This window comes from Mesocricetus auratus, unplaced genomic scaffold, assembly GCF_017639785.1.
Source record: "Mesocricetus auratus isolate SY011 unplaced genomic scaffold, BCM_Maur_2.0 Super-Scaffold_100051, whole genome shotgun sequence".
NCBI lineage: Eukaryota > Metazoa > Chordata > Mammalia > Rodentia > Cricetidae > Mesocricetus > Mesocricetus auratus.
In genome coordinates, this window is record NW_024429228.1 from 338,633 (window position 1) to 350,409 (window position 11,777).

General features: G+C 50.1%; 1 protein-coding gene across 1 annotated transcript in view; it reads right to left on the reverse strand.

Annotated features, from left to right (window-relative positions):
• LOC121136139 (cyclin-dependent kinase 12-like) overlaps positions 1-11,069 on the reverse strand; it is a gene marked incomplete at its 3' end in the record, with an annotated part of 34,694 nt that extends 23,625 nt beyond the window's left edge. The window contains exons 1-3 of the mRNA XM_040735844.1: positions 11,056-11,069; positions 10,546-10,918; positions 7,460-7,968 (exon numbers count right to left, since the gene is read on the reverse strand). Coding sequence (XP_040591778.1) covers positions 7,460-7,968; positions 10,546-10,918; positions 11,056-11,069 — 896 coding nt within the window. The remainder of the gene's footprint in view (positions 1-7,459; positions 7,969-10,545; positions 10,919-11,055) is intronic.
• Between the last annotated feature and the right edge of the window lie 708 nt (positions 11,070-11,777).

Below are 11,777 nucleotides of genomic sequence, written 5' to 3' on the forward strand. Positions count from 1 at the left end.
CATGCAGGGGCCCCAGGCTCACATTCTGAGGTTTATTCCAAGTAAAGTCATTGAACTAGATTAAGAAGGGTATCTGCAGGAACCGGAAAGGTCTGTTTGTCCACAAATAACAAGTACACAAAGAACATATGAAAATATCATTAAAGTAATTATCAATAGTGAAGACTAATAAGGGTAGCCAAGAAACACTTAAAATGTGAGTATATGTGAAGGTTCTTACTAAAAAGACTTCATGTATGCCTACAGTAGAACACCCCCCAAATCTCCAATATCAATGTTAACACAAAATATCTGCAAAAACACAGTGATTGTGCGTTTTATGTCTTTAACTGCTGCTTGGCAGGTATGTTTCCTAAACAAATGAAACATAGGAACACTGGCTATTCTTCCAGAGGACCAAGGTTGATTCCCTAGTACCCACACGGAAGGTAACAATCATTTGTAAAAACTCCAGTTCCAGGGGATCTGACACCCTCTTCTACCCTTCTTAGATAGCATGGTGTGCAAGTACGTATGCATGTCCATACACAGAAAATAATTTTTTTAAACTCCTTAAGAATAATAGACAGTGAAGCGCTATTTTTTAGCAATGGAAAATATTACCCATTGGTTTATTTGTTCAAATGTGCAGTCAGCTATCTATAAATAAATCTCCAACAGTGTGTATTAAACACAGCAACTCTATCAACTGAAATCTAAATGAAAAAAAAAACATTCAGGCACATTTGATCAGAAAGTTGATCTGGTATAATGACATTCTAGCTAGGGGGGGAGAGAGAGAGAGAGAGAGAGAGAGAGAGAGAGAGAGAGAGAGAGAGAGAGAGAGAGAGAGAGAGAGAGAGAGAGAGAGAGAGAGAGCTCTCTAGGCAGCAACACAGGACACACCTTTAATCCCAACACTCAGGAGGCAGAGGTAGGCAGATCCCTGAGTTCAAGACCAGCCTGGTCTACAGAGCTAGTTCCAGAAAAACCAGGGCTGTCTTGAGGGGAAAAACAAAAATGTAAGTTTCATAAATGTAGCAATTCCCTCTCACTTTTTTGTTCATTGCCCTCCCCTTATTTTCTAGGCCAGGAACATAATAGGACCTTAATGCAACTTGGTACATAAACAAACTGCTGATAAAACAAGTTTATTTAATTTCTGTGTCTTGGGTCAGGATGGCAAACAGAATTCATTTGCAGAATGCAAAAGCACCAACCTTACGGTCTGATTCTGGCAAAGGCTCCAGATCTCAGGATTACAAACTGCAAAATGAGAGCAAATCTAATGCAGGTCGCCACTGGCTCATCAAGCCTGTGCCTGGAGAGTATCAAGCGCAGGTAAGCAGCAATGTGATTGCTGCTGTGCAAGGTTGGAGAGCTTTGACACCAACAATAGTAAGACTGCCTTTCTGGTAAATCCATCAAAATTAAATCTTAAAACTTCTGGAAAAACCAGTGTGTTTATTGTGCTCCTTTAAGCTCAGAGGCTTAACTATGTGTGGGTAGGTACTATAATTACGACCAATTACTTATGGCTTGAAGGCACAAAACTAAACAAAAAACAACAACAACAAAAAAGCAGGCTTATGAGCATAAAACTTACCCCAAGCAGGACAACAAAGTACGGGTTCAGGGGCTCAGTTTTGACACTCTCCCTTGGACGGAAAGGAATTGTTGTCATTTGTCCTGGATTTACTAACATTGCCTCTAAAAATATTAAACAAACTTCTAAAATATGAATTCCTTGTTTAGCCAAGCAAGTCATGGCTGAACTAGGTGGTGGAAAACAAAACTAAACAAAACAAAAAACAGAAAGAAACCAAGAGAACCAAAAGAGAATGGAGATGGTGGCTTGTGAGGGTTACCATCATTAGCTATGACACTTGGGGTCATTTCACTGATTTCATGCCATATAGCCATTTGCTATGGGATAATCCTCTTGTATTCTGAAAGATTTGTCATTCCAACTGGATGTGATTGGTCAGTAGCCAGGCAGGAAGTATAGATAGGAAAACCAGACTAAGGATGATGAGAAGGAACAGAGCGGAGTCGGAGGAGTCTCGGGCAGATGCAGAGGGAGCAAATGAATGTACCATGATAATAAGGGTACCACCAAGTGACAGAGCATAAGTAAGAAATAGGGGTTAACTTAAAATGTAAGAGCTAGTTACTAGTAAGACTGAGCTACCGGCTAAGCATTTACAATTAATATAAGCCTCTTTGTGGTAATTTGGGAAGCAGCTGCTGGGTATTTGGTAACAGGTGGTTGGGACAGGAAATGCCTGCTTACTTATGGTGTCCAATGTGAGGTGAGAATTTCCACATAAAACCTGAGAAAGCTTTAAAAAAAATTCTAAACACACCAAAGAACAATTCCAAGACAGCCAGAACTGTTTCATAGAGAATTCCTCTCTTGAGATCTTCCTTCACAGGAATGGAGTAGAGAAGTAACAACTTTTCCCTGGAGCCAGAGCTGAGAGTAGCAGAACACTTTCAAAGTGGAGTTGTTATACTCCTAGGGACCTGAGCAGAATTGTAACAGCTTCACCGGGAAGCCCTCCCCTGCCCAAACAGAGCTATTGCACTGGGGAGCCTTTCCCTGGAGCAGGGCTGTAAGCTGCTACACTTACTGTGACCTGTGGTATTCCTTGGCTCCCAACTGCCAGAATACCCTTCCACCCGAGCTGTAACACTTAGTATTCTGTGGCTCCTGAGTGCCAGAATCCTGCCACAATGCTTACAATAGACAGTCATAAAAAAGAAATATAGTTTTAAAATAATGAAGTCCTTAAAAAGGGAGTAGAATGACATTTAAAAAAAAAAGCTACACAAAGATGGAAAATACAGAGTATTATTGTGTTGTCTTAAAACTTTTTAACTACTAAGAGACCTCGGATTATGAAAGCTGCTAGATTAAACCAACCTATATATTAAACAATATCTTAACATCAACATTGAGTCGAAAGATATGTCACTTTTGAAAGAGGTTCTGCTTTATTTCTACAGGAAATGAGAGGCTCTGGGATCATTCTGAGTTAAGAAAAATAAGGTTTGATAGAGGAAGATCTGCTGAAAAATATGCTGGGAATGGATGGCCCAGATGACACCACATTTCAGGGCATCTCTGTTGCTGTTTCCTCTGAGTTCTGCATCCAGAACAGCTTCAAAGCTGTTGGCTGAGATGATCCAGCCTCACAGAATACTCCAGTGAGCACTTGACCATAATCCTACATTTTCTCAGGGTCCCCCAAAGATTACCAGCACCTCTAATCAACAGGAAGTAGTCTAGAGAACTATGCCCACAGTTCCCAAAAATGGATTATGGATGTTTGTCTTTGTTTAGGGGGTTGATTACAAATTGTTATTGGTTATTGTCAAAAATAGGCTAAACAAAAGAGAAATTCAGATCTTTTTCTAAAAGAAGGGGGATTCGATACCGAAAAGATGGGATAAAGGGGTAGATTACTGAATCTACTTTAATCCAAAAAAACTACTATTAATCTTACATATTTTACAATGGTATGGATTTTGCGACAAATTTAAAGTTAATTTTGTTATACTGTTTGTATGTTTCTACTCCTGCTTAAGGTATTGTGTTTATTCAGCTCATTTAAATTGTAAAGTATAATTAAGAAATACAGATTAACAGTCATCTGTAGTACTCAAATTTATAGTCATGTAAGGTATGTTTTCAAGGTCATACACAGACATATGTAGATTGATAGATGTTCTTCACTTCGAAAACCTACAGAATATATGGCATTTAATGTGCTTACTAACCCAAGGCTTAGGAAGAGTGAGACAGGGCTGCTTCTGGCAGCACCAATCTACATCAGGGAAAATGATGGGCACTGAAGGAACTCTGCATTTCACCTCCTTTGCTGGCAGGATACTGTCCAACCGGACCAGCAGAACACAACACAGGAGGCTGCTGAACTTTGCCAAGACAAGGCAGGAAGGTCCTTCAAAATTCCCTGCTCCACAGAAAAGTCTGTCCCATATTCCAGCTGGATGCCCCAGTTTTGCAGAGGAACCAAGGGGAACTGCCCAGACAGCCTGATGTCCCTGTCATCAGGTAACATTTCACCCTTCTGGGGTCTTTGATGGAGTTGAACACTAGATAGCTGTAGTTACAGTTTTCCATAATTATAATTAAAAAGGTGAATTAGATGTAAAACTTTAGAGTCACAAAAATAAAATAGGTAATAGAATGTTTTCTCTAATTTTGGTGAATACAAACAGACTGGATGTTGTAACTGTAATTCTTACTTGATAACTGTTTTGTTGCATATAATCTTACTGTTAAAGTTTAAACCTTCCTTTTTGACAAAAAGGGGAAATGCTGCAGGATAATCCTCGCGTACAGTATAAAAATTTGTCACACGAATCGGTTTAATAAAACACTGATTGATAGCCCAGTAGCCAGGCAGAAGGTGTAGGTGGGCACCCACACTAAGGATGATGGAAAGGAGAAGGGTAGAGTCGGAGGAGTCACCAGCAGACACAAAGGGAAGGGATGAACATGGCATGTTAATAAAGATACCACCACATGGCAGAGCACAAATAAGGAATAGTGGTTAACTTAAAATGTAAGAGTAGTTAGTAATAAGCCTGAGCAATTGACTGAGCGTTTAATTAAGTCTCAGTGTGTTTATTTGGGAGTTGCTGGTGGGATAGAAACTTCTGTTTACAGCCAATCAATTGCCTTCGCTAACAAATTCAGAGTATGGGTACCCAAGCAGTTTTTTGGTCCCTATTGTGCAAGTTTCCTTGGCGATTAAAACACTCTATCCTGCAGGAAACTCCTTAAGCAGAAGACACACAACTCAGAATAGCTTCAAGAAATCCTTGAAACTGACCGGATTCAGCAGGCTCCTCCCTGAGTCCCCTCTCAGAAGAGCTGAGTCATCCTGCAAAGAAGACTGACACCCCCCCTACCCCCTACTGAGTTGCAAAGATTCTGAGAGACCAGACCAGATGTCTGCAAGAAGCAGAAACCAGCAGAGCTGCCTGGGAGAGGTTGAGACCAATTGAGGTGCCTGAAAAAAAGACACTCTCCAACCTGTTCAGCCACCTGCCAACTGTGCAGTTTTTTGATCTGTCACTTATGCTGGGGTTGGGTTCTAATGATGCAGCTGTGTTTGAGTCCTTACTGCTCCCATGAGTAATTCCTCACCCACATTCCTGTAAGTAGCCCCAATAAAACTCATTCGTTAAGCAAGCTGGACTTTAGTCTGTGGTGGGCTTCCTATCTGGTATGAGTAGATGGTGGTGACACATCTCCCTAGGAAATGCTTTGTCACAGCAGTCCTGGAGTGTCTAAACAGGAAATCTGACTTATTCTGTAAAAACATCGGATAATGATCCTTTCCTCGAAATCTGCTCTAGGCTGAGGATCTGGCAATCTCCAAAATGCTCAGGTACCTCAAGTGCCTGTACGTTTAGATGACTCTCGCCTACATTCTCACATTATCCTCACAGCTAGCTCTAAGGTGCCGTAAAAGGTAAAAATAAACTTATAAAGCTTTTCTTTTTCCTGATGAGTAGGTCCTCCTGAAACGCACAGTTCAGAATCCCTTCATGGGGTCAACTAAAACTGTCTACGGAGACGCCAACTTCATAAAGATAAAGCAGGAGATGGGGATGAGCTGGGTAGCCCGCCTCACCAGCAGAGCAGCCTGCTTCTGCCACAGGAATTTGTAATGGACTGCACTCAACGAACAGGTTATGCATGGGAGCTTCCTGGCAAGAACATTATTTTATTTGCATGTATGATAATCACCCTTACCTGGACCCTCCACCCGTAACACACAGAATGAAATCTGGTATTAAATTCTCAGGTTGGAATTGATCCTTTGCTGCAGATTCACTCCTCTAGGATAGTAACCCAGAGTCAACATGTGCCCTCCTCCCTCCATTATCACAGACCTCCTTTGTAACACACACACACACACACACACACACACACACACACACACACACACACACGCACGCACGGTTATCTATTGCTTGATGTAAATTCTGAGTTTCTAGAAGACTCATTCTCCCAAACCCCATTGTCTTTTGTTCTCACACCCCAGCCCTCGTACCCGTCACCTAGCTAAGGCGCATGTACAACGGGGTCCTATCTTTACGGTCTCTTTTTACTTATTTATGCATTATGATTCACTGTGCTGCATTCTGGCCTGAAATCTGACTATATTGGGAATAAAGCAATACAAAAACCTCTCAGGATTCCGTAGACTCCGAGTCTGCGGAGGGCTTGGTATTTCAAAGGTCAGTCCTGGGTCTCTCCATTTTGATGACTAATGTTAAATTGTTTGACTTTCTACAAAAATATTTGGCTGTGCTTATTTACATAATTACATCCCCCGGGCACACAGTAGGCACATATTTGTCGCACCGAATCCCCACAGGAATGAGAAGACAGGACGAAGACGCCCAGACCATGACTCTCCTATACAGAGCTGATGAAGAATGGTGGAGTCATCACCTAGTTTGTACAAGGGTCCGTGCATTCCCTTTTCACTCTGAGCTACGCATCTGTTTAAAAGAGAGAAGGATGAAAGACGCACGGGGAAATCCCAGCACCCCTGAGAACACACCACTATCCTCACCACATACGCAGGCACACACTCTCTTTTAAAGCTAGTGACTTCACAAGAGAGCTGGTTAAGAAGGGTCCCCACCCACTTGCAGCACTCTCCCAGGGAAAAGAGGCTTCAGAGTACCACAGGCTAGACTCACAGCTAACCCTTGGGAGAAGCAGTCTAAGACCGACTGTACCAGTCCACGGATACTAAATGACACAATCATTTAAGAGGCTTCTCCCCCACCCATCCTTCCCTCCAACTCTCCCTCCCTTTCTCTTTAGATGGGGTCTGTTGTAACTCAGGCTGGCCTTGAACTCAGGATCCTCCTGGCTCAGTGTTCCTAGTATCCAGCCGTGGAAGGCGTTTGTTTTTTTGTTTGTTTGTTTTGTTATCAATGTTTAACATTAGGCATCAACATTGAAACTTCTTAGACCATCAGAAGTCATTGATCTACATTTTCAAAAAAAAGGCACCACCATGGATGTGACTGGCAAACACATTCTTACACATTTCTGCATTTTCTTAAACGTTATTTATATTAGGCTCCACCCTTACAGTTTCCTTCTAATTACCACAAGCTGGATACCTCTTCTCATTCTCAGACTCTCAAAAATTCCCCCGCAGACGGGCAAAATAAGTAAGAGTTTGAGGGACGTTTCTAGGTTGTCTGGTTTTGTTCCTAAAAGACACCCCCACCCACGACCTCCCCCCCCCCAACCCTGGGGCAAGCAATGGAGTGAAAACACTTCAGAGCTGCCTGGCTTCGGGAAAGTCAAGGCAGGTGCCCTGTCTGTCAAGGTCACCGGTTCCATTGCAGAACTCGTCTGCGACTCCAGCTGGCTCACCAGCCGCCCCTTGCTGCCACCTTCCCGGACCCAGCTCACCTGACCACGTTGGGGTGCTCGAAGGTCTCCAGGTGCCTCAGCACCGCCACCTCGCGGATGGTGGAGAGCGGCATGCCCTCCTCGCCCGTCTGCACTCGCACGCGCTTCAGGGCCACGAAGCGGCCGCCGTTCTTCAGGTCGCGGGCCTTGAACACCTTCCCGTAGGCGCCCTCGCCGATCTCCGCCACGCACTCGTACTGCTGGTCGGCGCGGCTCAGGCCGTCCTTCTCCATGCTGGCTGGACGCTGCCGCCGGTGCGGTGCCGAGGGGTCAAGAGAGTGCGCTCGCTGCCCTGCACGCCTCGGGGACGCCCGGGGTCGCACTCGCCGCCGCCGCCGCCGGGCTGGACAGAGCGACCTCGTCGCCCGCGGGCGAAAGCCGGGCGCAGTCGCCGCCGCCGCCGCGAAACTCCGCCTAGCCGAGCCGCGCCGCCGCCGCCGGAGAGCGCCGATCCCTCCTCTTCCCCCTCGGCGGGCGGCGATTACATAGTCTGCCCACAATCTCTGCACCTAGGAGGAGACGGGAGGACAGGGAGAAGAGCGCGATCAGACAGCCCCCGGAGGCTTCCTTCCACCGGCTTCCACCGGCTCCCTCCTCCTCCCCTCCGCTCGCCCCGGCCCTCCACCCGGCTGCCCAGTCTTGCCCGGTTTCTCGGAGCAAAGCCCAGTTACTTTTTCTTCCCCGGCAGGGCTCGTGCAGTGGTTCTTCGCGAGGCGAGGTGGCAGGGGGCCCCTCGGGGATGAGCGCCGCGCGGGACGCAGCGGGACGGACAGGAGGGGGCGTGCCGAGCAGCCCAGAGTGTGCCGGGAGCGCGGGGGAGGGGAGGCGGGCGCCGGGCGCGTCAATGTCACGGCTCAATATTTATACCTATACCGTTGTTCTCTCTCGGCCGCCCTCCCCGGACTCCCGGGGCCCGGGCGTGCGTGCAGGGGGGACCCGGGGGACGTTGGGAAGCTGGTGCGAAAGCGCCTCGGGTTCACACCCGTGTGGGGCCGCAGGATGGGGCTGGGGCTGCTCCCAGGAAACCCTGTAACCCGATGCTACGAGTGTGCGAGGAGGGGTGGTCAGACATCTGCTCGGAAATTGCTTCCTTTCTTTTTCTACTTTCAGTTTTTCTAGCGAGACATTTAAAAGGGACTCGCACACACAAATGGTCGCGGGGGGGCACGGCGATCTTAGGGGAGACAGAACTCTGCCTCCGACTCGGAGGACCTCCCTGGTGGAAAGGCTGGGAGGACAGACCATCTGGTAGGGGAGGGCTGGGGCCACCAGGGGTGGGAGGGCGAGGGGCCCTGGGAGAGGAGAGTCGTGTCGTCCCCCCCCCACCCCAGCCCCGGAGATCCCCAGGGTGTTGGGAAAAGGGGGGGGGGTCCGTCACTTTGGCTCGTCGTGTCCCGAAAGCGTAACTTCGGGACCTTAACTGGTCCTTAAGTTTTCAGCTGACTTCAACCCATGCGCCCGAGCTGAAGCAGCCGCCCTTACGACGGTGGGGGTGGGGGATCGGCATAGGACTCCCGGGTGTGAGAGGGGCTGCCCTGGGGTTGCGACTGTTGCAGAGCCTCGCCCGCCCGGTGTCCTGAGCGTGGAGGTCGCTCGGCTCCCCAGCGGCAGGAGGCCGGGTCCCACGCGCGGTCGGGCGTCCCCACCCCATTCAGTTGTTAGGGATGACCGAGCGAGCCTTCGTGTCCCACGGCGGCCTCAGCCTGGGCTGGACCTTGGCCCATGACAGCTGCGTGTCCGGAACCCTCGGGGCGCGTCTACCTGCCCCGCACCCCTGCTCGCCCGCGTGCCAGGAATTAAAGAACACATGGCGCGACCCCCACTGGGTGCGGGCGGAGCACGGCGCGGGCAGGGCAGGGACTCTGCGGGTTCCCTTGAGAGCTTTCCTGAAAAGCTGCGGAAAGGACCCCCCAGACCTCGCCCAGGGGTCCGCGCCAGGTCGAGGGCCACACAGGTAGCGGGAGCCGCGGCCTCGGCGGCCGCCCACCCCCTCCGGCCGCGTCCAGCCCGGGCTCCCGGAGGCGGCAGCCGTCCCACCCCCGCAGGCCTGCACCCCCCGGGGCCGGAGCGGCGGTGCCTAGCCCCGTCCCCTCCTCCACTTTTTTGTTGTTGTTGTTGCTTTCCCACGCTGGCTGAATGTGACTTGACCCCATTTCAAAAAAAGTTTGACATAGTGCTTCAACATTTCCGCATTCCTCCGCGACTACAAAGGCTGCAGCCGCCTCCTTCTGCTTTCTGTCTCTGCTCTCTGTCTTCACACTCAATGAAATCCTTCATGAGCCTCTCCCGAAAGCCCTGCCAAACGCCGCCAGGGTCGCCACCAGCGCGGCGAGGGGGACGCCCGCCCCCGCGGGACCGCGACTCGCGCGTGTGCGCATACGCAGATGCGCCCGCGCACATACGCCCACGTGCACCGGGGACGAGTGCGCCGCCGAGCCCCCGGCTGCCCTGGGCCCGGGTGTGTGTGTGCGCGCGCTTTGAACTGCAAAACTTTCAGTAGGAAAAGGAAACTTGGGGCGTGAAGCGAGCATGAGTGCTCGCGGGGGGCTTCGACCCCGGTGGGCTGCGCGCACTCCTCGGTGCGTAACACGCCCGCCGGGATCGCCAGCAGGAAGCCTGCGTGAAACGTTTTATTCCTTGGTGGGGAGGATGGAACCCGTACCCACACCTTTTGGGAGGCTATGGAGGGAACTTGCCCCGGCGGGGGTGGGGGATAAAAACGTGGGGCGCGCGGAAACACACTCTCCACCACGGAATCCCACCCAGACGGTGCGATTTCGAGCTTCGGTGCGACTGTCCGTTTGGAGAAGTTCCACGAGAACCGGACGCTATGGGGGTGTTTGCGCGCACCAGTCTTCAAGCTGGCACGGGACCCCGGTTGTCGGGGTGTCCCCGGTGTGGGAGGTCCCTCTGGAGACCTCTAGCTCCTCCAGCTGACCCCCATAACGTATCCAGTCTCGGCTGCTAAAGGGTTAAACCCACATGGATTCCGAGGGGCTACACAGCTCCCCACCCACCCACGCACCCACGTCCTGGCCGGGGTCCCCAGCCCTCCAGCCCACCCACGCGAGCCCGGGGCTCCTTACCTGCGGGCCAGGGGCGCGGGCCTCCGGCGAAGCTGGGGTGTCGGCCGGCCCCCCGCACGTGCTCACCGCGCGGAGCAGGTAACTGAGTGCGGCCGGCCGGGGCGAGCAGCGCTCTGCGGGCAGGGGTGGGCACAGCGGCGGAGAGCGGAGGGACGGGCGGCGGAGGAGGGCGCCGCCCGCCCGCGGGGAGGCTCGGGTCTCCGGCCGCGATTGGGGGCCCGAGGCCGGGAGGCTGCGCGGCGGGGCGGGGACCTCGCTGCGAGCCTCGGGGTCTCGGACCCACCCGGCGGCGGGCGGGCGAGTGTGCAAATTAAAGCCTTCCGGAGCAAAGGAGCGAGGCCCTGCCCGGGCTGTGCTCCCCAGCAACGATCGGCTCGGGGAACGGGGGGCCCGGAGGGCGGGGGAGAGTTAAATGAAAATTTCCGGTTCTCACTGCAACCACTCGAGTGGCGGGCGGTGGGGGGGGGGGGGGGGAATCTCGCAAACTGAAATAAACTTTGTGAGACGAACCGGGTGGGATGCATCGCCGGGAGTCGGCAAGGGTTTCCACACCCAAGGTCCCCCAGAGTTGGGGTTTTGACAGGGTGAGGCCGAGGTATCAGTCGGATGAGAAAGGATGAGAAAAACACAAAACAGCAGTAATTATGAGGGGACCCTGGGGTGGTAGACAGCAGCACTTTCCTACACGCGAAAGTCGGGAGAAGCTTGGCAGAATGCCGTACAGAAAAGAAAATACTAATCTGTCCAAGCACTTTTCACTTTCTGCATGAGCTACATTTGTTTTGTTTTCTTTCACTTCCTTTCGGCCTCAAAAAAAATAATAAAAAAAAATAAAAAGCCCTATCTTTTCCTTTTGGACAGAGGCTGTGGTCTGGAAATTGCCAGGCACTCTTGTTAACGATCTACTTGAAGGGGCTGGCGGGGTCACAATTATTGTTAGAAACTGTTGAGGGTTGACTAAGGTATTTCAGGAGAGCCAAAGATTCAGTTTCAGTATAGTATAAATAACAACTGCAAAATAATAGGCACGCGCACACATAAAGAGGAGTGCTTAATTTAAATGCCTTTTGAAATTTGAAACTTTGTAAGAATGTCTCCTAAGATAAAACCCAGTTTCTGAGCAATTCTTGTTTGTAATTTTAAATATATCATATACTCAAAGTAAATTATTAGATAATTTATGCAAATATTGAATCACTACCAATCACTGGATTCTGAGCTGAAGCCATCCA